Source organism: Brachionichthys hirsutus, chromosome 7 (assembly GCF_040956055.1).
Source record: "Brachionichthys hirsutus isolate HB-005 chromosome 7, CSIRO-AGI_Bhir_v1, whole genome shotgun sequence".
In the NCBI taxonomy this organism is placed as follows: Eukaryota; Metazoa; Chordata; class Actinopteri; order Lophiiformes; family Brachionichthyidae; genus Brachionichthys; species Brachionichthys hirsutus.
Genome location: NC_090903.1, coordinates 15483198 through 15508817, shown reverse-complemented (window position 1 = coordinate 15508817; position 25620 = coordinate 15483198). Strand labels below are relative to the sequence as shown.

General features: G+C 52.6%; 2 protein-coding genes across 3 annotated transcripts; one reads left to right on the top strand and one right to left on the bottom strand.

The window, feature by feature from the left end:
* Positions 1-1734: 1734 nt before the first annotated feature.
* On the top strand, positions 1735-4581 carry aifm2 (AIF family member 2). 2 transcript variants are annotated; one of them, XM_068741091.1, is made up of 9 exons: positions 1735-1846; positions 2683-2859; positions 3003-3118; positions 3199-3318; positions 3383-3475; positions 3545-3653; positions 3735-3887; positions 4144-4344; positions 4416-4581. In XM_068741091.1, the coding sequence occupies exons 2-9, from the start codon at positions 2685-2687 to the stop codon at positions 4571-4573; spliced, it is 1125 nt and encodes a 374-aa protein (XP_068597192.1). In that variant the 5' UTR covers positions 1735-1846; positions 2683-2684; the 3' UTR covers positions 4574-4581. The 2 variants fall into 2 exon arrangements, with proteins under 2 accessions (XP_068597192.1, XP_068597191.1); XM_068741090.1 differs by having other exon boundaries at positions 3545-3887.
* A 375-nt stretch (positions 4582-4956) lies between these two features.
* Positions 4957-7530, bottom strand: LOC137895601 (very long chain fatty acid elongase 6-like). The gene is made up of 4 exons (XM_068741092.1): positions 7387-7530; positions 6405-6536; positions 5460-5611; positions 4957-5387 (listed from the first exon to the last, which is right to left on the bottom strand). The coding sequence occupies exons 1-4, from the start codon at positions 7482-7484 to the stop codon at positions 4972-4974; spliced, it is 798 nt and encodes a 265-aa protein (XP_068597193.1). The 5' UTR covers positions 7485-7530; the 3' UTR covers positions 4957-4971.
* Between the last annotated feature and the right edge of the window lie 18090 nt (positions 7531-25620).

Here is a 25620-nt window from a genome sequence, read left to right as displayed (position 1 = left end):
CTGGAGAAGAGACATCGCCCCAGGACTGAGCACGCTACAATATGACACGCTACGACACAACATGCTACGACACGACACGCTACGATACTACGACACGCTACGACACGTCACGACACGCTATGGAACAACACGTCACACTACGACACGCTGCGACACGACAACACAATGACACGACACGCTACGGAACAACACGTCACACTACGACACGCTGCGACACGACAACACAATGACACGACACGCTACGGAACAACACGACACGCTACGACACATCACGACACGTCACGACACGCTACGGAACAACACGACACGCTACGACACGACACGACACGCTACGGAACAACACGACACGCTACGACACGACACGACACGCTACGACACGACACGACACGCCACGACACGTCACGACACGCTACGACACGACACGACACGACACGCCACGACACGTCACGACACGCTACGACACGTCACGACACGCTACGACAGGCTACGACATGACACAACGACATGACACGCTACGACACGACACGCTACGACACGACACGACACGCTACGACACGCTACGGAACAACACGACACGCTACGACACGCTACGACACGACACGACACGCTACGACACGCTACGGAACAACACGACACGTCACGACACGCTACGACACGCTACGACATGACACAACGACATGACACGCTACTACACGACACGCTACGACATGACTGATCTTCGTCACCAGCCCCAGAGGAACACTACAGACTCTCTGACCACCCTCTTCATCAGAGGACCTGTTTCGCAGTGATTGAGGTCGCTAGTTAAGCTGATTAATCAATAATCAATGATGAAACATGACAGAAGTTCATTGATTACAATGTTTCTACTTGTTCGTGTACTTAATTCTACCGTTACGGTGATCTAAAGCATCATTTAATCGTACGTTGTTGTTGTTTACAGTCATAACACGCGGGGAACGTCTCCGCTGAGTCTCGCGCGTCGATGACGATGACGATGACGCTTCACCATGGGAACGGAGGCGCGAGCCGCGCGAACAAAAGGCTCGCGGCCAAATGAGCACAAAAAGAAAAACATCACAAAACATATTTGTACAAAAATGTTGGGGTCCATTACACCAGACCGGAAGCTGTGCCGTCTCTAACGGACACTGGGAAGTGTCCGGTAAGTTAACGGTAACTAGCAGAGGCACCGGGTAGTCAGTCGTTCGTGAGTTTGAAGTTAGCAAACGCGGCGTTTTCTTACCGCGGGAAACGTCTTCCGGTTAAACCTCCGGTTTCCTCCATGATGAGCTCCCGGAGCACAAAACAATCCGCCGTTAAGTCACCGACACGCACCGAGAGGAACGGAGCAGGCAGGCGCCTACCGGAACCTCCGCCTGAAGCTAACCGGGATGCACATTGTCGAGCTTCCGATCTGGCCTTTCACAATAAAAGCCCAGCACCTGTACATCCGCCGCTCAGGACTATGTGAAAATAAAAGTTTATTAATGTTCCAACATCCAGCCTGTTATTTTCTAAACTTTATGTCCAGATTGTTTTTTTAATTATAAAGAACTGCGAGACGGAATCTGAGACAGCTGAAGCTCCTCCTTCTTCCGTTTTCGCTCTGATTTGGTCGATTTGAACGTTTTTAATTGGAGATCGTTGGAATTTAACTTTTCCTACGTCACGCAAAGGAAACAAAAGAGCCCGCCCCCCGCACCGACACAGCTGGTCTGTGATTGGTGCAGAGCTGATGTCGTCAGAGCGTCGCCCAGATCAGGAAATCACAGTCAGCCGGACGAAATTGAATCAAACACTGGAAACGAGCCAGACCTTTATTAATCTCTTCTACCTGTCGCAGGTGAGTTCGCTTCATGGCGCGGTTGTCAGTCACGTGACTAAACGCCAGCAGCAACTTGGTCCTGCCGTTATGAGGAAGAGACGCTTCCTGTTCAGAGAAGTTAACTGAGATCAATTCATTAAATACACGCAAGTACCCGCAGTAAAAGTATTCAGTGCAGTAAAATCCGAACTTCTGAACACACCTGTTTATAAGTCAATAAGTATTTTGTCTGAATCACCGAAGAGTAAATGTATCAAAAGAAGCTTTGATGACGTTTCATCATCATTCATGCTTGTGATGCAACCGAAGAACACTCGAGTCGTTGCCCGGTTCTCCGGTTCTCCGGTCAGAACCAGAACAAACCGGAATAGAAATGCTGAGTCATGCAGCAGACAGAGAGGAAGCCCCCAAAGCAGCACCAGAACCAGAACCTGTGGGTGGTTCTGTTCAAGCGAGGACGCGATGGAGGTGCAGGAAAAACTGAGGGAGATGATGTCACCGCTCTAGTGATGATGTCACCGCTCTAGTGATGATGTCACCGCTCTAGTGATGATGTCACCGTTCTAGTGATGATGTCACCGTTCTAGTGATGTCACCGTTCCAGTGATGATGTCACCGTTCTAGTGATGTCACCGTTCTAGTGATGATGTCACCGCTCTAGTGACGATGTCACTGTTCTAGTGATGATGTCACCGTTCTAGTGATGTCACCGCTCTAGTGATGTCACCGCTCTAGTGATGATGTCACCGCTCTAGTGATGTCACCGCTCTAATGATGTCACCGCTCTAGTGATGATGTCACCGCTCTAGTGATGATGTCACCACGCTGACCATGATGTGACGCTGTCTCTGCAGCGATGGGGGGCGGCCCCTCGTCGGCTGACGGCGTCCACGTCGTCGTCGTCGGCGGTGGGTTTGGAGGCGTGGCGGCGGCTCAGCAGCTCAAATCTCGAGGCCTCAGTTTCACGCTGGTCGACATGAGAGACGCTTTTCATCACAACGTGGCGGCGCTGCGAGCGTCGGTCCAGCCCGGTACCGTTCAGCTCCTGGATCTCTCTCTCTCTCTCTCTCTTATTTCTGTTTTTGTAATTCTCATTGTTGAATTTATACTGTAGCCAATCAGAGCATGTGATGTCATCGTGGAGGTGTGACCTTTGACCCGCCCCGCCCCGTAGGCTTTGCTCGGAGGACCTTCATCCCGTACGCCAACACGTTTGGAGACGGCTTCGTTCAGGGCCGCGTTGTGGGCGTCGACACCGATAGACAGACGGTGGTCCTGGAGGGCGGGGCGGTGAGGAGGCGGGATGTCCTACTGCTCTCCCATTGGTCGGTGTCAGAAAGGTGGTCTGATGATCCGGTGTGTTGCTCCAGGAGATCCGGTACTCCCACCTCATCCTGTCTACCGGGACCGATGGATCGTTTCCTGGGAAGTTCAACGCCGTGGCGTCGCATCAGACCGCCGTCCGGGCGTACGAGGACCTGGTCACTCAGGTAGGATGGGTCGGATACCGAGCGGTCCGGGTGGGCGGCTCACGACTGTGTGCGGTGCGTTCAGGTCCAGGCAGCAGACTCGGTGCTCGTGATCGGAGGCGGGTCCACCGGGGTGGAGATGGCGGCCGAGATCAAGACAGAGAATCCAGAGAAGAAGGTGCGATAATCCGAGCCGGACCGGAACTGGAACCGGAGCCGGAGCCCTGACATATCCTCTGGTGTTCAGGTGGTTCTGGTCCATTCCAGGACGGTGCTGGCGGACACGGAGCTGCAACCCAGCGTCAGACAACAGGTCAAAGAGGTTCTGCTGGAGAAAGGCGTGGAGCTGCTGCTGGGTACAGACACGCCCACCAGCACACGCCCCTACCCGCAGACCGGTGTCGGGTTCTCTCGGGTTCTATGGGTGTGTGTTTCAGGCCACAAAGTGTCCAACCTATCGGAGCTGCAGCTGAACACGCGTCGGGAGAACGTCGTCGTCGTCACAGATAAAGGAGATCAGCTGATCACAGATCTGGTCATCAGCTGCATCGGACTCCGGATCAACTCTGCAGCGTACGCCTCCAGCTTCCGTAAGCGCGCACACGCACGCACACGCACTCACAGCTCTGCTTCTTCTGAGGTGCCGTTTCATGTTGTGGCCACTAGAGGTCAGTGTTTCACCGTCCAGTTCGGTCAGAGTGAGACCTCCTCCCTCTTCGTACTGGAGCTCTGACTCTCATTGGCTGTCAGGCCCGTGAGCCGCACAGAGTCGTGCGATTGGTCGGTTTGTCTGGAGGTCATTTCTCACCGATCGGTTGAATTGATCTGGATCAATCTGATCGACAGCCGGCGCCCTGGCCAGCAACGGCGCCCTGATGGTCAACGATCACCTGCAGGTCAGCGGCTTCGCCAACGTCTTCGCGGTCGGCGACTGCGCCAACGTCGACGAGCCGAAGATGGCGTACCACGCCGAGCTGCACGCCGCCGTCGCCGTTAGCAACATCGCCAACAGCCTGAGTGGAGCGGAGCTGAGCTCGTATCACACAGGTAACCCCGAAGCCCAGAACGTTATTGTCTCATCGTGTCCTGCCACTGGCGTGTCTGTCGCCGGTTGCTAGGTAACGTCACCATGTTGCTGGCGATGGGTCCGGACGACGGCGTGGGCCAGTTCAACGGGTTCAAGCTGCCGCGCTGCCTCGTCCGTCTGGTGAAGAGTCGAGATCTGCTGCTCTGGAAGAGCTGGAAGGGCATGAAGCAGAGACAGCCCGACATGTGACCCGACACCTGCACCCGACGACCAATCACACACCGCCAACCGTCAGACTCACCGGGCTACCCGGAACGTTCCAGCCAATGAGGAAAGGGTTCCGTTTTACCGGACCGTTTCAATCCAGTCGATTAAAAATGTAAACGTCTTTATTTTCGAACAATAAAATAATTTCAAAGTCATTCAGAAATTTTTACATTTAAAATTCAGTTTGACACGAGCAAAAAACAAAGAAAATAAACCAGCTGTGGTGAAAAAAAAAAAGGATCGTAAATACGCGATTAAAGTAAAACTAACAGCCAGGGGATTTATCCGGCTTCTGATTGGCTGCCGTCACACGTCTCAACTCTGAGGGTTTGTTCTGAACTTCGTGCCGGCGTCGGCCATCGGGTGCGCCGGGGGGGCCTCTAGTCCGCCTTGCCGTGGCGCCGCAGGTACGTGCGGTAGAAGAAGTTGGAGAAGAGCAGCAGGTAGCTCAGGTACATGAGCGCGGCCCAGGCGATGTTGTCCAGGCGGGCGGGGCAGTCCCCGCGCCGCATCCAGCGGTACGCCAGCGCGCTGACCGCCAGCCCCATGCCCATCTGACAGATCTGAGCGCTGGTGACGAGGACGGCGAGGGGCCGCGGCACGCGCAGCCCGACGGCGCGCGCGGCGTAGTAGCTGTACATGAGCGCGTGCACGCCGTAGTTCATGGTCATGAACCAGCCGCCGCCGGCCACCATGTCTTTGTAGGAGTACCAGGAGTAGAGCAGCACGGTGATGTGGTGGTACCAGTGCAGGAACAGCAGCTTCTGCTTCCTCAGCACGACGAAGGCCGTGTCGCCTGCAAGACAAGGGTCCAGGGTTCAGCGAGCGCAGCCTCTAGGCGGCGGTACAGAGACGATACGGAACCGACCGAGTTCTGGGGCTTTGCTCAGGACGAAGGCGTACGCCCAGAACCTGCTGACGGGTCCGTTGTAGAAGCTCCGGTCACAGACGGAGCGCCGGAGGCCGCCGACGCTCAGGACGTGGAACATGTAGCGTCCGGTCCGAACGGCGCCGACGATGCTGCCGACAAACCACAGAAGAGACGAGATGAGCGGAGCTGGACGTAAAACGGCCTGCAGTCCCTGAATGCAACGAGCCACGCCCTCTTCCTGCGTGCGCCGCACGTCGAAACGGCACGTAATAAAATATCGCTCCGCGTTGATCTCCCGGGACCTCCAGAAAATAATCACTTCCTGGATCAGAGGTCATTCAAGTCTTAAAAGCCCAACATTTATTCTGTGGTTTGAGATGCTTGGCTTGGATCTAGCGCCCTCTAGTGCACAGGGGTCCAGCACCGGGACCAGGACTGCCGTTACCGGGGTCGTGCCGGAGCCCATCCCAGCAGTCAAAGGCCGAGAGGCGGGGGAGCACACCCCGGACAAGCCGCCAGGGCCAAACAAAGACACACAATCACCAACGGACGATTTAGCATAACCAATCGACCTATTAGAAGCCAGAGGCTGTGAAAGATTAATTCCCCGGTTGGAAGTAAAATAAGACCCGACAGCCTGTCGGACATTAAAGATGGCGTCCAGCGTCACGTTCCAGGCGGTTCTGGTGGGCGACGGCGTTATATCGTTCCAAGGAGAACAGCCACCCTTTACACACATGAGCTGTAATTATAACTATAGTCTATACACACTATTCTGACACCAGCGGCCGCTCGACAACCGGTTACCATGGAGACAGTTAAAAAGCACATGTCCGAACATGCCCCTCGGCGATGCGCGTGCTAACGGTTGCTATTGTAGAGCTGCTAAAATAGAGATTTGTTGTGGAACATTGTGCAGTTGGTAACCATGGAGACGGTTACCTGAAGAGAGCCAAGCTCAGCGACCAGAGGACGAGCGGCTGCCGCAGGTTCATCCTGGGTCGAAGCTTCATGTAATGCCGACCTCCGAACACCAGGGCGGCGTACAGCGCGCTGAACGCAAAAGCTGCGCTCCTGCAGGACAGACAAACATCGGGTCATGGAAAGCTACCTGCTGAGGTAGATGCTAACAAGCTAATGTTTACTACAGATGTTTAAAAAAAGAAAAGCTAATGCTAACAACATCACCAAATTGTTTAGTTCAAATATCACATCCAGTTTTAAATAAAGATGTGGTCGAGCATTTGACAACATTTTAGTGTTTTTGTAAAAATATTAATGATATTTATCTTAAGCTCTTTTTCATATTTTTGTTCCCGTCCGGGAGACGGTTTATAAATGAACTCATTTTAGATCTGGGAGCTTTTATAAATTGATTTCTTTATGTATAATATCGCCTGCATCTGATGGGTGACGTCATACTGAATCTACGGTCACGTGGGTTTGATTGGCTGTAACAATATTAACTTACTCTCGGTTCTGATAGCTATGAGAATCTCGGGGGGGGGGGGGGGGGGGGGGGGGGGGGTGGACTGGAAGGACAGCCACATACCGCACATACATCTGTGTGACGTCACCAAGCTGTAGACTCACCTGTCGCGCAGAACCAGATCGCTAAAACGTGTTGCGTCATTCCACGGAATTTAAAGTTCTGCTTTCCGGACACGTCAGAACTTCTGAGGAACAGTTCACGAGACCAGCAGCAACGGATCGATTATATTGATCGGTTCGCGTCGGATCACCTGAACGCGTCTGAATGGAGATTCGGTTTCACCGACGTTCACGTTCCACGGTTGTTTGAGCGCCGATCATTAAATTTAATTCGGTAAACGCCGCCTCGCGGAAAGAATCTCTTTAAAACAAGCACCCCGAGGCGGTCCGGTTGTAGGTGCGAGCCCGGCGGTACCGGGAAACGCTCGCTCACCAGTTCGCCTGCATCCACGCGATGGCTCGCCTGTCGTCGAAGCGCCGCTCGAAGCCGAACTCGGTCAGCACCGGGTCGAACCGGGACTCGTTGCACATGATCCTCTCAGGCGGCTCCGGTGCCTCGAGCCGCTGCAATCCGCGGCTCACCTGCCGCGGACGCTCCTTAAGACCATTAGCAGGGGGCGGAGCTTCAGGGACACACCTGTTGGCTCCTCTCAGGTAAGGCGTTCTGATTTCCCGTTTATATTGTTTTGATTTTTATTTTCAGGGGGATATGAGTAAAGCGGCTTTATTCATCCTTCACCAAATTTATTAAAATAGTTTACTTATAAAATAAATGTCTTTAAGGGACATTTATAAGAACAAATAATTTTAAGTATAAATAAAATGTGTAGACAAAAAAATGGAAATCATTTTAAATAATACAATCATAAAGAAATTCAAATTATGAATGAATACATTTTTGTATATTTTAAAATCAGAAAAATCTGTCTCTGTGTGGCCCCGTGATGTGCTGGCGACATGTCCGGGGTGTAGCCCACATCTCACCCGTCGTCAGCTGGGCCCGGTTCCAGCAACACCCGTGACGCGCAAGAAGGAAAAAGCGTCATTCATTCATTTTATCATGTTGAAATTTGACTGTAAAAAATGAGTTGAGTTTCTGCCCAAAAAATAAATAAATATATTTTTACTTTCAAATAGAGTGAATTAAAGTGAAGTCATTTTCCTGACACAAGCAGGGCGTGAGAATACTCAGTGAAAGCTTCGTCGCCGATGCGGCGCCTCCTGAAAGTCTCGCTTTCCCAGTTTCGTGTCAGGCTGGTTGTCATGGAGATGAGGTGACCTGAGCAGGATGGATAAGGACCTGAGCTCAGTTTGGAGCATATTTCCTGGCAGCTCAGAGGAAAATAATAAAAATCTATTTATTTATGTGTTCATCGCTTTGTGTTGTTTTAATGGCGATTATTCTTTTGATTAGCTTAAATAAAGACAGACTTTCTCCTTTCGCTGCAGCTTCAACCAGAAACGCGTCATAAGGATGAAGTTTAGTTTCTTAAATCCGTGGATCCGTGACCGTGATGACGTCACTCACGCGCGTGAGAGCACAAACAGAAGGACGTGAGCAGCGACCGCTGCGGACCAATGACATCAGCGTACGCCCATTCATGCGCACGTCTTCTGATTGGCTCAATCCAAAGTCTTCGGCCGTCGCTCGTTACGTCACGTCTGAGATGCGGAAGTTGATGTCACCGTGGAGAACGTAAACTAATGACAGCCAGCCGCCTAAAAATTAAAATTAAGAGAAAACATCAGAAGTAACAGAAACAGAAGAAGAAACAAAGCGAACTCCAAACATGGCGGACGGTTCTTATTTCATCGCACTTTCTCGCGGCTGGTTTCAGTTAGCTAGCTGCTATTCTGGCTGGTACCCGTAGCCGCCGCCTCCTTACTGTCACGGTTATCTTTACGTGGATCTACCGGGAGGTTCGGAGTCCGTGTCGGTGCTGCGGTGTCGGTACGTGGGACGCTACAAGCCCCGCCGCAAGCCCCGCTGCATCCTCTTCTCTCCCGAGGGTGAGTACATGAAGCGAATCGCCTTTGAAAAACATCGGATTTTAACATTTCCGTCGATATTACCGACATTATAAAACACGTGAGACGAGTGACGGTAGTTTCCGGTTCATTAGCGTGTCCTCGTTGCTTCGGCGTTCCGATCTTTCAAACAAACAGTCGTTCATTGTGATTGCGCGTCTACTTTTACAACCTTCCCGTTAACGGGCGCGTCTTTTCTTCCCGGTGCGTCCCGGCGCCGCGCCGCCGGATTCGCTCTATCCAAACCCGAATGAAAACCACGGAGCTGTTATTTAAAACGAGCATCTGGACGTTCACTCGAGTCGCTTCGTCTCTGGAGAAGAACAAGCGGAACAAGCGGGAGCTTTGTATTGATCGATTATTGAAAGGGGATCCGGCGGGAATGGAAGAGGATGTTCTGACCAACAGAACGCACCCGAACCCTTAAACAAAGTAGGCGTGAGCGCGAGCAGTGTTTAAAATCAATGGTTCAGATCAGAGCTAATCAATAATCAATATAATCCTCTGAGTCCACCAGGATCCTGATGGAACTGCTGATCGTAGCAGAAAAGCAGGAATCCAATGCATTCTGGGTAAAAACGCTTCTGTTTGTTTTAAAATAGCAGGAAATGTTTTTTTTAATAATATACTCAAAATATTATTCAAAATACTGTAATATCCAAAAATGAAATCTAAATAGATAAACATAAATGATGACATCAGACGGTGACGTGTTCTGTAGTTTCCATTGATCAGGAAACTACACTGGGTACCTAAACTACACCGGGTACTTAAACTTCGCCAGGTACTTAAACTACACCTGGCATTTAAATCTACCTTCGGGTACAAATAAAGTAACCTTGAACCTTGTACTTAAACTACACCTGATACTTAAAGTACGCCTGGTACCTAAACTACACCTGATACTTAAACTTTGCTGGGTACTTAAACTACAGCAGATACTTAAACTACGCCCGGTACTTAAACTACACCGGGTACTTAAAGTACGCCTGCCACACTGCCGATTGATGAAACTGACACGAACCGTGAACCAAGCCCTTTGATTGGTCTGCTGTTGCAGAGCAGACGGGTCTGACCCGGGAAGTAGAACCTTCGGGCCACCGCCCACTAAAAAGCTGTGTGCAGCCCTGCCAGCTGTCAGAACGGCACCTTATGACTAAGGACAGCAGACAACGTGATTGGCTGGCAGGAGGCCCGGAAGACGGGGGTGGGGGTGGATCGATAGGGATTGGAAGTGGTGGTGAAGGAAGAGGAGGAGGAGGAGGAAGAGGAGGAGCCAGAGGAGGAGAAGCTGAGATGATGAGCCGGCTTTACTGCAGACAACAAGTGTTCAGAGAGAGAGGAGGGCGAGCGAGTATCAAACGAGCGTCCTCAAAAAAAGAGGAGCGAAAGAGAGAACGGCAGGACAAGCAAGAAGAGGAGGTTACCACGGCAACCCAGGAGACATTGCTGCAGTGTCTGGGACACGGAGAGGACACAGGTAAGGTTACAGCTGGTGTGTGTGTGTGTGTGTGTGTGTGTGGATTGAGCAGTGCATGCTGGGAGGGCTGATGATGTGGGAATCCTATTAGCAGAGTCCTAGAAAAGTAGGCCTGACACACACACGCCGACACACACACACGCCGACACACACACACGCCGACACACACACGCCGACACACACACGCCGACACACACACACCGACACACACGACACACACACACGCCGACACACACACGCCGACACACACACACCGACACACACACGCCGACACACACACACGCCGACACACACACGCCGACACACACACGCCGACACACACACACGCCGACACACACACGCCGACACACACACGCCGACACACACACACCGACACACACACGCTGACACACACACACGCCGACACACACACGCCGACACACACACGCCGACACACACACACGCCGACACACACACACCGACACACACACACACGCATTTAGTCTGTTCATGTCGGAGGTTTTAAATAAAGTTGTTTGAGTATTTGGCTGTAGTTTAGTGATGTGACTGTAAAGTTCAGAGTTCAGCCGGCGTCAGACAAAATGCTGAGACCTGAAACGATCAGTCGATCGATCCACAGCTAGCCTGATCATTGATCAGGAAGTCCAGCTGTTGTGCAGATGTGCGGTTGAGCTCATCGCGGCGCGTACGTTCCGTGATGTCACATCGGCTGCCTGAAAGCAGGAGGCGTGTCCTCGATCCACACGGGCCTCTGATCCCGAGTCAGAGCCCGATTCTGATCGCTCCTTTTCTCATCAGTTACGACTCCAGCTCAATCGCACGGGTGCGATGAGGGTCACGGTTTTCTCCTCGTGACCCGGAGGAGGAGAACATGTAGGTCGCCGTTTACACCCGAACTACAGGCTGCTTTTCCTCATCTATTAATAGACCAATCAAACGCACACGCCTCCCTCGATGCGTCGGAGGACGACCAAAGACATGATTACCTTTTGATTTAGAGTATTTGTCTCACAGGTACACTCGTTAGCATGTAGCTCCTAACGCAATCCTTTCAAAGTCAAAGTGAATTCAGTCATTCAGAGAAATCAGCAAAAGGACCCAAATTATTGGTTTTGTCTTGATTAGACTGATTGATTGAACTTGAGCTGATTGAAACCGGTCCTTCCCAGTCACCACTCGAACCTTTAAAACCTTTGGTTGATTCCACGACTACAACAACTACCGCTACTTCAGCTTCCTCGCCAAGTATCAGGCTAGTCAACATCTCTTAACTAGGTTCGCTAACTAGCTTATCTCGTTTGCATGAAACGGAGGTTGTGGGTTTTTTATTATGAATGTTTGTGGAGAATGAACTGAAATATTAACTTTGTCCTGTTCCTGCAGGTTTAAGTGATGACAAACCGATGGAGGACCGACCTGGGAGTCCAGTTCCACCCCTGACCCTCATCGGACAGCGCGGTCCCGTACTGGGTACCGGGTGTCAATAGATTCTTTGCACAAATAGTGACTGTTCACAGAAAGAGAAGAATTTGGATCCAGCATGTCTCAGCCGGGTAAAGTTCTCCACCTGTACGTTGAGGTGAGATCTGTTCCTGAGGAGAAAGTGAAGGTGTCTGGAAGAATTGATGACGGGCTTGGACACCTTATGCTTCAGTGTCCTGATGTCTTCGGACACTCTCACAGAAGCTGCAGCCACTCCAGCCCAAACCGCAGTCCAGAACTCTTACCGGTCTGTCGCAGCCAAGCTGAAGTTGGAAGCCACGGTTTGTCCCGCTCAAAGTCCTCTTCCAGGCACTCTGTCAGCTTCCAACTTCAAAACCCTGATGCCGGACGGTCCCCCAGCCCGGTCCACCGGCAGGATGTGTTGTATGACTCAGTGGAACAGGACTCACTGGGACGCACCTGTTCCACTCCTATGTCACCATCGTCCACATCCTCCGAGGAGCTGAACGTACCATCCACCCCCGACGGCAACCACGGGCGTTACGACGTCCACCAGGAGCGCAAACGGGGCAAGACATCTGTGGTAACTTTTGGATACGTAGAGAAAGCCAACGTTCACGCCGAAGGGGGCCGCCGAACCTCCATGTGCCAAAATGAGTTTGACCATTCCTTCAACAGAGTGGAGGGGCAGTCGTTGCATCGTGACCCGCCGTGGTACAACCATCCTTACTCCAGTTACCCCTACCTATCTCAGAGTAGGTCCCTACGTGGCTCACCTCACACCTTGGACACGGTAGCTAGAAATGCCACTCATAGAGCCTCGGAGGATTTTGGATCCCCAGAGCTCGGGCGCAGATTTGTTGGCCACAGAGAAGAGAATTGCAGCCCAACCCTGCCACGACACCCTCAGTCCCCTCGCTGCCGGTCCTGGGCGGGTTCACCTGTCCTACCTCGTAGCACTGTCACGCTGCCATCCAAGGCCCAGCTCCTGGAGCTGGACAGAGGTCATCATTTGGTGAATGGACTACCAAGAAGTCCTGCCTCTGACCGTCTTTGTGCTCACACTGAATATTCCTCGCATTTAACCGGTCCATCTTCAACTCTTCACTCTCATAGCTTGCCCCAGAGGCCATGGTTGGGCAATGAGAGCCCCAGGACGCCCAATAAATTTTACCCACATTTACCCTCAGGGAGACCCACAGAAATCCAACATGGAATCCCAACTACCATGCATCACACCAGCAACCCTTCCAGGACTAGATACCAATCGTCACACTGCAATGGCAGGAGAAGCATCTCCCCGTCCTCAAATGCTGAAGTAGCTTCTAAACTAGCTGTGGAGGCTGCCAAAATGTCCACCGTTTTTGCAGACAGGCGGACTCCCTCACCATTACCTTCTCAAGCAGAGTCACTGAGGTCATGGAGTCCCAAGTCAGGACAAGGAGGATCTGCAAGCGGTTGTGGGCAAAGCTCCACTGAAGGAGACGTGTTGAACTACAGATGCAAAACAGACAAAGTGATGCCTCAAACGAGACCAGGAAATGTGTCGCCTTGCCTCTCATCACACGAAGTCTCATCTACGCCAATGTCTTTAGCCTTGTCTTCTTGGTCGGATCACGAAACCAAGTCACAACCAACAGTCTTCGGCCAACGGCAACAATGGAACTCATCGCCCGCTAAGGACTTGTCTACCCTACACCTCTACCAGCCGCCACAGCACACTGGAAGCCGCCACCGCCAGTCACCCGGCACTGAGAAAAGGCGGCACGATCAGCTCTTTGAAAGACACAGTCCTGAACTCTCCAGAAGACTCGGCTCCTGCCAAAATGCAAAGTCAGTGCCTGTGAGCTGGACGTCCAGGCAGCAAGAGTGGTGGGAGAACTCGCCAATGCAGCGCGAGGAAGACAACTACAAGCAATCGAATAGACTGAAGACTCCAAGCAAAGACGAGTATCGATGGAAGGAGGCCCAGCGGGCTGCAGGGACAGCCTCCCAAAGCTCCAGCGGGGTAACGGGCAGCATGGGAGACGGCTCTCAGCTGGACAGAAACGAAAGCCTGTCCCCAGAAACCTCAAGCCAGTCCAGCCAGAACGCAGGAGACACCGGCTCGGGGATTCAGGTCGGCTGGGTGGGAGGGTGATTATAGTTCGGTTGTCTAGGGGGCCAATGAGGAAGTCGTCATGGTGATTAGGATTGTGTTTTTCAATGGTGAACGTTTTGTGGGCTGGGGTCACGTTTGAGTCAATAACAATAAATACGTAGCCACGCCCGTGAGCTAGTTCCTGTTGCTCGGTGTAGTTTTTTTTAAGGCCTTTTAATCGAGCCGGCCTCCAGATGCTGCATTCGCTTGCTCTGTATTTGTGCACGCTTTCTGAACGCTAACAGATGGGTCACCAGAAACCGCCGGCGGCTATTCAAGGACGCCACAACAGACGTGGACAGACCTCCGCTCTTCATCGCTGCCTGTTCTTCTGCAGTTTTCTTTATTTGCTCGGTGCATTATCATCATCATCACATCTACTTCTCTCCCATTGGCATTGTCTAAGCCTTTGGCTCCACCCCTTACTAACTCCTATCACCTAATAGTGGTTTTTGAGTTCCTCTTTGAAGTTAAGTATTGGTTTGGCCCAAAGTCAGCTGTGATAGGCTCCACCCCCTTGTATCCTAAACAGGATGAAGGCTGGAGGAAATGAATGAGTGAATGAACTACTGACAGTTTTCTTTGAGGACGATATTAAAATGTTCAGGCTTGTAGTTTAAAGCGGACTAAAAACAGGGTCACGTGACTAAATGCGATGAACCCAACATGACTTCTCTTGTCGTTACGCAGTCGGACGGCGGCTCAGCGGTGACCCCAGCGGTGACCCCGACCTCACGCTCTCAGAGGATCGCCCAGGCCAAGTGGGACTTCCTGTTTGGAGGGCAGGCAGAGAGCCGCTGCAGTGAAGGTACCGCTGTCGTCTCGGGGCAAACAGGAGAAGGACTTCACGCCGTCCTTTCTCCACTCAGGAGATTAGTCTAAGCCAATCAGGGAAGCTTAACGTCGGCCGTTCTTGCGTAACCCCACCCACCAGCGTCACTGCGTGGCTCTCTGTTTAGCGGCTTTTAGAGAAGAATCGTGACGTTACCTACCCGTCGCTGACTCCGCCCTAAACATCATCGTGTCAGGCTTGAGTAGAGGGTGGCGGCGTATTGCTGTAGGTTCTGGTCCGTTTAGTCGCCTCCCATCCTGTGCTGCTGCAGGAGGAGGTGGCGGTGAATGATCCGGCCCAATCGGGTGCATCACCCGAACGGACCTTTGGCTCGGCTGACGCCTTCGTCCGACTTTCTAAAAGGTTGTCGGTCAGAAGCGTTCGGACTCAGGGCGCCTCTCCTCTCCCGTAGACGCTCCATCCACGACGGCCCCGATCATCAGCCCCACCCCTCCCCCATCCCTCCATCTGAAGCCAGCCAATCAGAGGAGGGAGCAGAAGTTGTCGCATCACAAGGTGCAGCAGATTAAAGTGGACCCGGTGACCTCTGGCCCCCGAAACGTCGCCTCCGAGACTGGCGTCATCCGCCAGACCATCAAGTACTCTGAGACGGATCTGGACGCTGTGCCGCTGCGGTGCTACCGAGAGACTGACCTGGACGAGGTGATCTAACGCCAGCCAATCAGGTGCGATGCGCCTCCTCCCGTCTCGATGTTAAATACCGTTTCACTGTGCAGGTGATGCGGGCGGAGGCGGAGGAAGACTCCGCCTTTCAGGGTAACCCTTTCCTCTTCAGCTCCATCGACGCCTCCCCCAAACCCTGGGCAAGTCGAGGGACGGTGAAGGAGGAGGAGGAGGAGGAGGAGGAGGAGGAGGAGGGAGGGGTGGCGGGGTGGGCCAGCCTGAGGATGCAGGGAGATCGACAGAGACAACAAGCTGCCAAGATGGAGGACGAGCAGTTCGGTCCGGTGCCGCAGGGGTGAGAGTCACACGCCCTTAAAAGGGTTGTTTGAATCAATGACATCACAGCAAGCGAGCCCCACCCCCAACAACGTTTAGCTTTAGACGTTTTCTGTCTGTCGTCTCTCAGGCCGATGGCGGCGCCGTCTCAAACCCACAGCAGCCTCAAGTCTCCGATTTCCCTCGGGAGCCCCCGCCGGCCCTCCGACAATCACCTGGACTCCTTCAGCCGCCATTTTGAAAGCATCATGGAGTCTCACCGCGCTAAAGGCACATCGTACAGCAGCTTAGACAGTGTTGACCTTCTGACGTCCGGATCCACATCCGTGTTCACCTTCGACCTGCCCACCCTGACGCCACAGATCCAGGTAGGACACCTGAAGCCCCTCAGGAATCTGATTGGTGCGCGGCTCCGGGGGGGTTAGACTGACATGTTTGTTTGTTCAGAGTCAGATCTGCGAGAGCGCCAAGCAGATCATCGAGCTCAGTTTCGCCCCGCTGGCCCACCCAGACCCGATCGCCACGTCTGACATGTCCCGCTCTGACATCACTCTCAGCACTTCTGGGGCGGGGCCCCAAGGTGGCTCCAATGATGACTGTGGCCCCCCAGTTCGATCCAGGTCTGAGAAGGCCTCGCGGCGGCGGCCCATCCTGAAAGACGGCTTCCGCAAGGCGATTTCGGTCCCGTCACTCCACGGCAGCCCCAGGTGAGTCGGAGCGGGTTCAGGTTCTGTTCTGGTCCCGGTGGTTCGGCAGCCCCAGCTGAGTCGGAGCGGGTTCAGGTTCTGTTCTGGTCCCGGTGGTTTGGCAGCCCCAGGTGGGTCGGAGCCGGTTCAGGTTCTGTTCTGGTCCCGGTGGTTCGGCAGCCCCAGGTGAGTTGGAGCCGGTTCAGGTTCTGTTCTGGTCCCGGTGGTTCGGCAGCCCCAGGTGAGTCGGAGCGGGTTCAGGTTCTGTTCTGGTCCCGGTGGTTCGGCAGCCCCAGGTGAGTCGGAGCGGGTTCAGGTTCTGTTCTGGTCCCGGTGGTTCGGTCCATGTTGGCTGAATGAACATCATCACAAAGGAAATGAAAGAGAATGAAGACATCACATGTTAACTTGGTGGGAAATGATCAATAATCTATTAAACAGCTGGTCAGGGTATATTTGCATAATTTATTTGATCAATCGCGTCAAAATGAGACTGAAAACTTCAAATGAAACATGCAGTAGCATCGATCCTCCACAAGAGGCCACCAGAGCACCGTGATGCCGTGTGTGTGTGCGAGCGTGTTTAGCCGCGGACACACGTGACGTTGGTCTCGGCGACCTTTAACCTCTTCACTCGTCTGCATCCCTTCATCTAACATTGATGTACATGTTGCCATGGAAACAGGGAACCGCTGATGCGGTCTGCCTCTCTCTGGCACCACAGACACCAGCTGGTTTAGCGCGATGCGGTTCAGACTAGCGTGCCTGAAGCCGCCCGATCCCGATGTCGGGCGTTCCCGCTTCGTCTCCGGATCACGGCCCTTTGAGGCGACGGTATGCGAGTTGGTCTCGCGCTCGGCTTCCAGTCGGACGCGGAGACGTCTAACCAAAGCCCCAGCCACACCGCATCACCGCGCGGTTCTGCTTTTAGCCCCGAGACCGTCGGTTCTGGGTGCAGGAGGCTGGCCTCGGCCGCCCTGCCCTGTTATTACACACGGTCCTAGGCCTTTATTTAGGGCCGGAGGCGGAGGCGGTCCCTGACCCGGACAGGCCCAACCCGTCCTCCTCTCCTTTGCTGCTCCTAGAAGGACGCCCCCCCCCCCCCCCCCCCCGAGGGATCCTGCCAGCCCGCAGCAGCAGTTCTGATGCCCCGGACCGTTAGGGTCTGTCCCTTCCTCGGACGGTGCAGAGGAGTCTCAACCAGGACAGTCCTCCAACATGCAGAACCTTCAGCTCCAAGCCTCCACAGGCGGGAGCGAGCCTGGTTCTGAGAAAAAGAGTCTTTAATGAATGAAACATGTTGAACGTTAATGCATCGTTTAAAGTTAAAATCAGACTCGGGTCGTGTGTCATCCTGGGATGAGCTTCAGCTACAACTTATGGTTAGCTGTATCTACTAGCTACTAGCTAGCTACAGCTAGGCTGCAGCTAGTAGCTAGTAGCTAGCTGCAGCCTTTCATGCAGCCTAGCTGTAGCTAGCTACTAGCTACTAGCTACTAGCTGCAGCTAGAAACTCGGCACCTAAACAAACAAAAGGAATGAAATGAAACTTTCAGTCTGGAGGGGTCGACCGTTCCTCTGGCTTCAGTCTGTCCCTCCTCCTCTGGGCGTGGACGCAGAGCACAGATTCAAACTCCAACTTTATTGTTTCCAGTTGAAAACGGACCCAGCAGTAGAACGAGAGCACGCACACGCACGCACACACACACACACACACACACAAAGAGTTTTATAAGCCTTTGGAAGAAAATTCCAGATGGATTCATTCAGTGTTTCAGAGACGGGATGGAAAGAAAGACCTCCCACTCCAGTCAGATAACTAAAGACACTCCCTGAACTCCCAAATACCATCCTCCTCCTCCTCTTTGAAGATCTTTTGCATCTGCTGTCTGGCTGCAGTGACCTCTGACCTTTGCAGTGCGGCTGGTGGAGGAGATTTATCTTTAAATTTAAGTTGATTGAAGTTTTTTGTATTTTTAGAATTTCATTAACTCCATTATTAAAATAAACAAAGATGTTACACTGTAAAATCTATTTAATGTTTGTTTGAAAATCTGCTAATGATAATAACAATTAATAATAGTACTAACGAAGATAATGTCCGCTTTTAATTTTTCCTTTTTTTCAAAACACACTTTGTCCAGAAAAATAATTTCTCTCTTTCCAATGAGATAAAAAAAAACTTTCAGTCAGGTTGAAAGGAAGGTAAGAGGAGACAAAGAGAGGAAGGAGAGGACAGAGGGGGAGGAGGAGGAGGAGGAGGAGGAGGGGCATCCCGGGTCAAATGTGGGAGGAAACGCATGCAGGACCTCCTTCCCTCCAGATAGAGGAAAATATCCCAGCTGATGGAGGAGAGGACGGGAGCGGAGAGAAAGTTCAGCACTGAAGTTGTTGGGAGAAAAGCCGACTTTGGGTCTTCTATGTTCACGTGTTAAAGTTATAGAGAGAGGAGGAGGAGGAGGAGGAGGAGGAGGAGGAGGAGCACGGCGCTAACGGCAGCGAGGAGGAAGAACCGGAGCAGACGAAGCAAAAAGAGCAGGCGGAGTAGAGAGGGATAGACGGTGCTGCTGGAGGGAGGCGGAGCACAACTGGAAACCGATGACCTCATGTGTATGATGTCATCAGATTACCGTTTGATGATGTCACGCGGCGTCCCTCAGTAGCAGCCCATGGCCGAGAGCGTGTCGATGTGGCTATCCTCGGTGACATGGCCCGCTACCTGCTGTGCTGGGGGGCGGGAGCTCTAGAGGACAGGTACCTGTACTCCCCACCCTATCCAGCTGTGTACAGGTGAGTCTTTAGGGTGACCGTCTGAGCTGCAGGTGGCGCTGTGCTTGACTTCCGTCAGTTTAGACAGTTTGTTTGGATCTTCAGGTTCCCTGAATCTGGCTTTAGATCTAGAAAGGTTGCGTTGATTTACCCACAGAGGAAGAGGAGGGGAGAGGAGGAAGGCCCAACCCGTCAGAGAGGCGATGCATCATCTCGGGTCGGCCCGTTCCTCCTCCACGTCTGTAAACAGTCAGAGCAGAAACGGTTAGAGAAGCAGGAGACCTGAACCTGGAGCCGAGGTTCCTCCTCCCGGACATCTGGGGCGGCCCCAGGTGGCAGGAGGGTTAAAAAAGGGTTAAAAAAAAACCAAGAATGTGCTCTTGTCCTGTGGAGTGGAGTCGCCCGGCTGCCGGCGGGGGTTATTCCTGTCCCGGTTAGTGGAGGAAGGACTCGACAGAAACATCCGGACTCTCGCTCATTCTGGTCTCGTCTTCACGAACAGAAGAACTCCACACTCTGAGAGCCGCCGACCAATCAGAGAGCAGCTACCGGTCGCTCCAACCAGTAGGAGCATGGCGTGCCAGACATTAAAACGCAATGTAACGTTGCTTCTTCTCATAATGATATGCGTGTCTGGATATGTGGTGGCGCAGTGGTTAGCGCGTGCTATCCTTTGGCATGGTGGTGTACTGTGAGCTAAATGCTAACATCAGTATGCTTTGGGTCAACGGAATAGGATGGACATTCCTGAATTTGCTTCATCAAACCATATTTAACTGAACTTCCTGTTTGCTGTAACCATAGAAACAGTCAGTGGATCAAAGGCATGCAGAACTTCTCTACATTAATTTCAGTTATTCTGCTGGTTTCTGAACGTCTCGGTGTTTGTTTCTAAAACAGAAGCCGGGGGGGGGGGGTCCTGAGGGTTTTGGCTAATTTACATCTTTTCTACATGTGTAACAAACGTTAGCAGCCGCGTTAGCAGCGCAGAAGTGGTGGAATGCTAACGTGAGACAGTTTGTCTCTTATGTTGTTTGAGACGATATGAGGAAATAAGAGGACAATGTCCCCAGAAGGCTGCAAAACCAGGATCAGGAAGGTAGAGTAAACCAAAACCCACGGCAAGACGCCCCGGGGCAACCCTGAGACCAAGTAGCAAGGACAAGGACAAGAACCCCAGAAGTCTTGTTGGTCCTGAGGTAAAGTGTGTTTGTGTGTTGTCAGGGAGCGTCTGGTAAACCGTCCCCCGGAGCTGCTGTACCCACAAGCCGATGTGGCGGCGCGCCTGGCACACGGCGGCAGCGACGACATGCTGGCAAACGGCATGAAGGCCGACCTGCAGGCGGCCAAGCGTCTGGCCAAACGTCTCTACAACCTGGACGGCTTCAGGAAGTCCGATGTGGCTCGACACCTGAGCAAGAAGTCAGTTCGTCTCCTGGGCTTCTGTGTTTGTCTCTGTCCTGGTCTTCTGTGTTTGTCTCTGTCCTGGGCTTCTGTGTTTGTCTCTGTCCTGGGCTTCTGTGTTTGTCTCTGTCCTGGTCTTCTGTGTTTGTCTCTGTCCTGGTCTTGGGTTTTAGCCTATGTCCTAGTCTTGGGTTTTAGTCTATGTCCTAGTCTTGGGTTTTAGTCTCTTTCCTGGTCTTGGGTTTTAGTCTCTTTCCTGGTCTTCTGTGTTTGTCTCTGTCCTGGTCTTGGGTTTTAGTCTCTGTCCTGGTCTTGGGTTTTAGTCTCTGTCCTGAGCTTCTGTGTTTGTCTCTGTCCTGGTCTTGGGGTTTAGTCTCTGTCCTGGTCTTGGGTTTTAGTCTCTGTCCTGGTCTTGGGTTTTAGTCTCTGTCCTGGGCTTCTGTGTTTGTCTCTGTCCTAGTCTTGGGGTTTAGTCTCTGTCCTGGTCTTGGGTTTTAGTCTCTGTCCTGGGCTTCTGTGTTTGTCTCTGTCCTAGTCTTGGGGTTTAGTCTCTGTCCTGGTCTTGGGTTTTAGTCTCTTTCCTGGGCTTCTGTGTTTGTCTCTGTCTTGGTCTTCTGTGTTTGTCTCTGTCCTGGTCTTGGGTTTTAGTCTCTGTCCTGGGCTTCTGTGTTTGTCTCTGTCTTGGTCTTCTGTGTTTGTGTCTGTCTTGGTCTTCTGTGTTTGTCTCTGTCCTGGTCTTCTGTGTTTGTCTCTGTCCTGGTCTTGGGTTTTAGTCTCTGTCCTAGTCTTGGTCTTCTGTGTTTGTCTCTGTCCTGGTCTTCTGTGTTTGTCTCTGTCCTGGTCTTGGGTTTTAGTCTCTGTCCTAGTCTTGGGTTTTAGTCTCTTTCCTGGTCTTCTGTGTTTGTCTCTGTCCTGGTCTTCTGTGTTTGTCTCCGTCTTGGTCTTCTGTGTTTGTCTCTGTCCTGGTCTTGGGTTTTTGTCTCTGTCCTGGTCTGTCTTGTCCTCTCTGACTGGTTGTGTGTCTTCTCTTGCAGTAATGACTTCAGTCAGACGGTTGCAGAGGAATATCTCAGTCACTTTGTCTTCACTGGTCTGTCCATTGATCAGGCACTCAGGTTAGCCCCGCCCCCCAGCTGATCGAGCTACACTTTACTAACTTAATCAACTTTAAATGAGAATAAAGGATTGAAAAATTAAAAACTCACAGCAGCAGATGACGAAAAACAGTCTGTCCACATCATGAGGCCGTGTGAGAGAATCGATTCCCATTGGTTCACTTTGGAGGCCAGCAGCCAATCATAGAGCTCCCTGTGTTTTATTTTGTGTCTTCAGGGCGTTTCTGGGAAAATTCTCTCTGATGGGAGAAACTCAGGAGCGAGAAAGAGTTCTGGTCCAGTTCTCCAGGAGGTACAGACGGGAGAACCCAGAGAGCGAGACGACCGAAGGTACCCGTCTGACTCTCACCCGTCTGACCTCACCCGTCTGACTCTCACCCGCCTGACTCTCACCCGTCTGACTCTCACCCGTCTGACCTCACCCGTCTGACTCTCACCCGCCTGACTCTCACCCGTCTGACTCTCACCCGTCTGACTCTCACCCGTCTGACTCTCACCCGTCTGACTCTCACCCGTCTGACTCTCACCCGTCTGACTCTCACCCGTCTGACTCTCACCCGTCTGCCTCTCACCCGTCTGCCCCTCACCTGTCTGACCCTCACCTGTCTGACCTCACCTGTCTGCCCCTCACCTGTCTGACTCTCACCCGTCTGCCTCTCACCCGTCTGCCTCTCACCTGTCTGCCCCTCACCTGTCTGCCCCTCACCTGTCTGACTCTCACCCGTCTGACTCTCACCTGTCTGCCCCTCACCTGTCTGCCCCTCACCTGTCTGACTCTCACCTGTCTGCCTCTCACCTGTCTGCCCCTCACCTGTCTGCCTCTCACCTGTCTGACTCTCACCCGTCTGCCTCTCACCTGTCTGACCTCACCTGTCTGCCCCTCACCTGTCTGACCTCACCTGTCTGCCCCTCACCCGTCTGACTCTCACCCGTCTGACTCTCACCCGTCTGCCTCTCACCTGTCTGACCTCACCTGTCTGCCCCTCACCTGTCTGCCCCTCACCCGTCTGACTCTCACCCGTCTGCCTCTCACCTGTCTGACCTCACCTGTCTGCCCCTCACCTGTCTGCCCCTCACCTGTCTGACTCTCACCTGTCTGCCCCTCACCTGTCTGCCCCTCACCTGTCTGCCCCTCACCCGTCTGACTCTCACCCGTCTGCCTCTCACCTGTCTGCCCCTCACCTGTCTGCCTCTCACCTGTCTGACCTCACCTGTCTGCCCCTCACCTGTCTGCCTCTCACCTGTCTGCCCCTCACCTGTCTGCCCCTCACCTGTCTGCCCCTCACCTGTCTGACTCTCACCTGTCTGCCCCTCACCTGTCTGCCTCTCACCTGTCTGCCCCTCACCTGTCTGACTCTCACCTGTCTGCCCCTCACCTGTCTGCCCCTCACCTGTCTGCCCCTCACCCGTCTGACTCTCACCTGTCTGTCTCTCAGACAGCGTCCACACTCTGACCTGCGCCGTCATGTTGCTGAACACGGACCTTCATGGAAATGTGAGTCAGATCGATTTACATTTTTATTTATAGATTTGAATTAAAATGTTATAATCTTGGTTTTTGGAATTCTTAAAATACATGAGTTTAATTTAAAGTATGTAATTAGTGTGTTCCTTATACTTATAGATATACAGTATTATCTATTAATCTTTCACATCTGATGATCAGAATCAATCAAATGGCCCTTCCTGTACTGATTGATCATTGATCAGTTGATGACTCCTACATAACTTTTAGATTAATGATGTTACAAATGTCAGAGGTGTGTAAAATATTAACTATCAATAATATCTAAATCACTTGAGTGGCTTTAAGGTTCTGATCATAGAACTTGTCAGTACTTCTATTGATCTGCTGTTGCAGCATCGACACCGAGTCACTGACGAATCACACCTCTGATAACTTGTCAGGCCGTGATAACGGTTACCATGGCAACAAGCTGTCCACTCCTTCCAACAGTGACATTTATTCATCAGTTTAAATCTTAAAAGCTGGAATTTGTGTCTTAAATCCAAAACTTTTTTAGAGCAGGTTGAAAAAGAATCTGATCCAAGTGAATCATGGGAAATGTAGGATTCAGGTGAGGATGTCCCAGTGGCATTGTAGACCTAAAAGAGTGTGTGTGTGTGTGTGCGCGTGTGTAGAACGTGGGGAAGAGGATGTCCTGCAGTCAGTTCATCTCCAACCTGGAAGGTCTCAACGAAGGAAAAGACTTCCCCAAAGATCAGCTGAAGGTAACACACACACACGCACGCACGCACACACACACACGCACGCACGCACACACACACACGCACACACACGCACGCACGCACGCACACACACACACACGCACGCACGCACACACACGCACGCACACACGCACACACGCACACGCACACACACACACGCACACACACGCACGCACGCACGCACACACACACACGCGCGCGCACGCACACACGTAAAGGGAGGCGTTAACCTCAGGAGTTTCCACCTGCTGCCATCAGAGATCGGCCCCACACCTTCATCAGTCTCAAACCAGTTTGAGACCAGTTTGAGACCGGTTCTGGACAGGCAGGGACGCCCTCACAGGCCGCCACCTCCCCCCCCCTCCCCCCCATCAGCGAAATGTTTCATAACTAGAAATATAATTACATTTAATTTATAAATTTAAAAAATCTGATTAAATCTAAATCAGTCAAAAGTAAAAACAGTTTAAAGTCAAATATTAGACGTCGATCTCCTTCACGTAAAAGCGCTTCGTCATCCTTCGTAAACGCGAAGAGAAACTGCTGAGTCACTGTTTCAACGCTGCCTCTGCATCCCATTCAGGTTGAGCCGTCATGATTGACAGCTCAGGGGAGAGCAGGGGGCGGGCCGGAGCACCCGTCCCCTGCTCTCATTGGCTGTCGCCACTGAGAGAAAATGCGCATTGAGAGAGCGAGGGGGGAGCGAGCGAGGAGAGAGGGGGGCAGGAGGAGGAGGAGGAGGAGGAGGAGAGGAGGAGTGAGCTCACCTGCAGGACGAAGACGAGAGCAAAGGAGGAGGAGGAGAAGAAGGGATTCTCTCTCCTCTCCCCGGAGTGCAACAGGAGGAACTCTTCTTTTCCCGTACTCGTCATCCCTCCATCATATCGGGAGGGGGCCGTTTCGGGGTCTTCTCCCCCCCCTCTCTCTCTCTCTCTCTGTCTGTGTGGGCGTGCTTGATCGCCCCAGCCTTCCTTCTATTCTCCTTTCTTCTTCTTCTGCCGATGCGTTTCCTCCGTCACGCCGTTTCTGCCGCGGGATTCTTCTCCTCCTCCTCCGCGGCTGCGTTCTCCCACCAGGTCGACTGCGGAGAGGAGGAAGAGGACGAAGAGGAGGAGGAAGGCGGCGCTGCTTTCGGCTTCGGAGACGTCGAATTTCCAGAATTCAGACGTTGACTTAAATTTCACCAAAAACAATTTTTTTTACTTTTTGGATTTCCTGAGGTTCTCGAGCGACCAATCGGGTTCTGGCGGTTCCAGCTGACGGTGCGACCGTTCCTCTGCCGGATCAACAGTTGTCTTTTGGGCCCCCGGGGGGCCCCGACGAGCGGCGCCGGGTTCAGGGTTCTCGGATTCTGATGCAGCATGAACGGACCCGAGGACTCGGCCGTCCGGCGGTTCTGCTAGTTTGACCCGTTTTTCCGCTCGGATACTTGGAGGTGATTTGGAGGTTGGCCCCGCCCCCCCCGCCGGGCCTTTTCAGGCTTCAAATCGAACCCCCCCCGCCATGATCGGCGTCAACAGCATCCACTCGTCCGGACGCATCCGGTCCCGGTCGCTCTGCTCGGTCCGCAGCGGGCGAGAC

Excerpts from the sequence above, each read along its gene's own strand:
- aifm2 (XM_068741090.1), top strand. The coding sequence starts at position 2,685 with ATGGGGGGCGGCCCCTCGTCGGCTGACGGCGTCCACGTCGTCGTCGTC. Across the intron at positions 3,119-3,198 it reads TGGTCCTGGAGGGCGGGGCG|GAGATCCGGTACTCCCACCT; the intron begins GTGAGGAGGCGG and ends GTGTTGCTCCAG. Across the intron at positions 3,476-3,544 it reads CAGAGAATCCAGAGAAGAAG|GTGGTTCTGGTCCATTCCAG; the intron begins GTGCGATAATCC and ends TCTGGTGTTCAG.
- LOC137895601 (XM_068741092.1), bottom strand. The coding sequence starts at position 7,484 with ATGTGCAACGAGTCCCGGTTCGACCCGGTGCTGACCGAGTTCGGCTTC. Across the intron at positions 6,537-7,386 it reads GCGTGGATGCAGGCGAACTG|GAGCGCAGCTTTTGCGTTCA; the intron begins GTGAGCGAGCGT and ends TCTGTCCTGCAG. Across the intron at positions 5,612-6,404 it reads CTGAGCTTGGCTCTCTTCAG|CATCGTCGGCGCCGTTCGGA; the intron begins GTAACCGTCTCC and ends GTTTGTCGGCAG.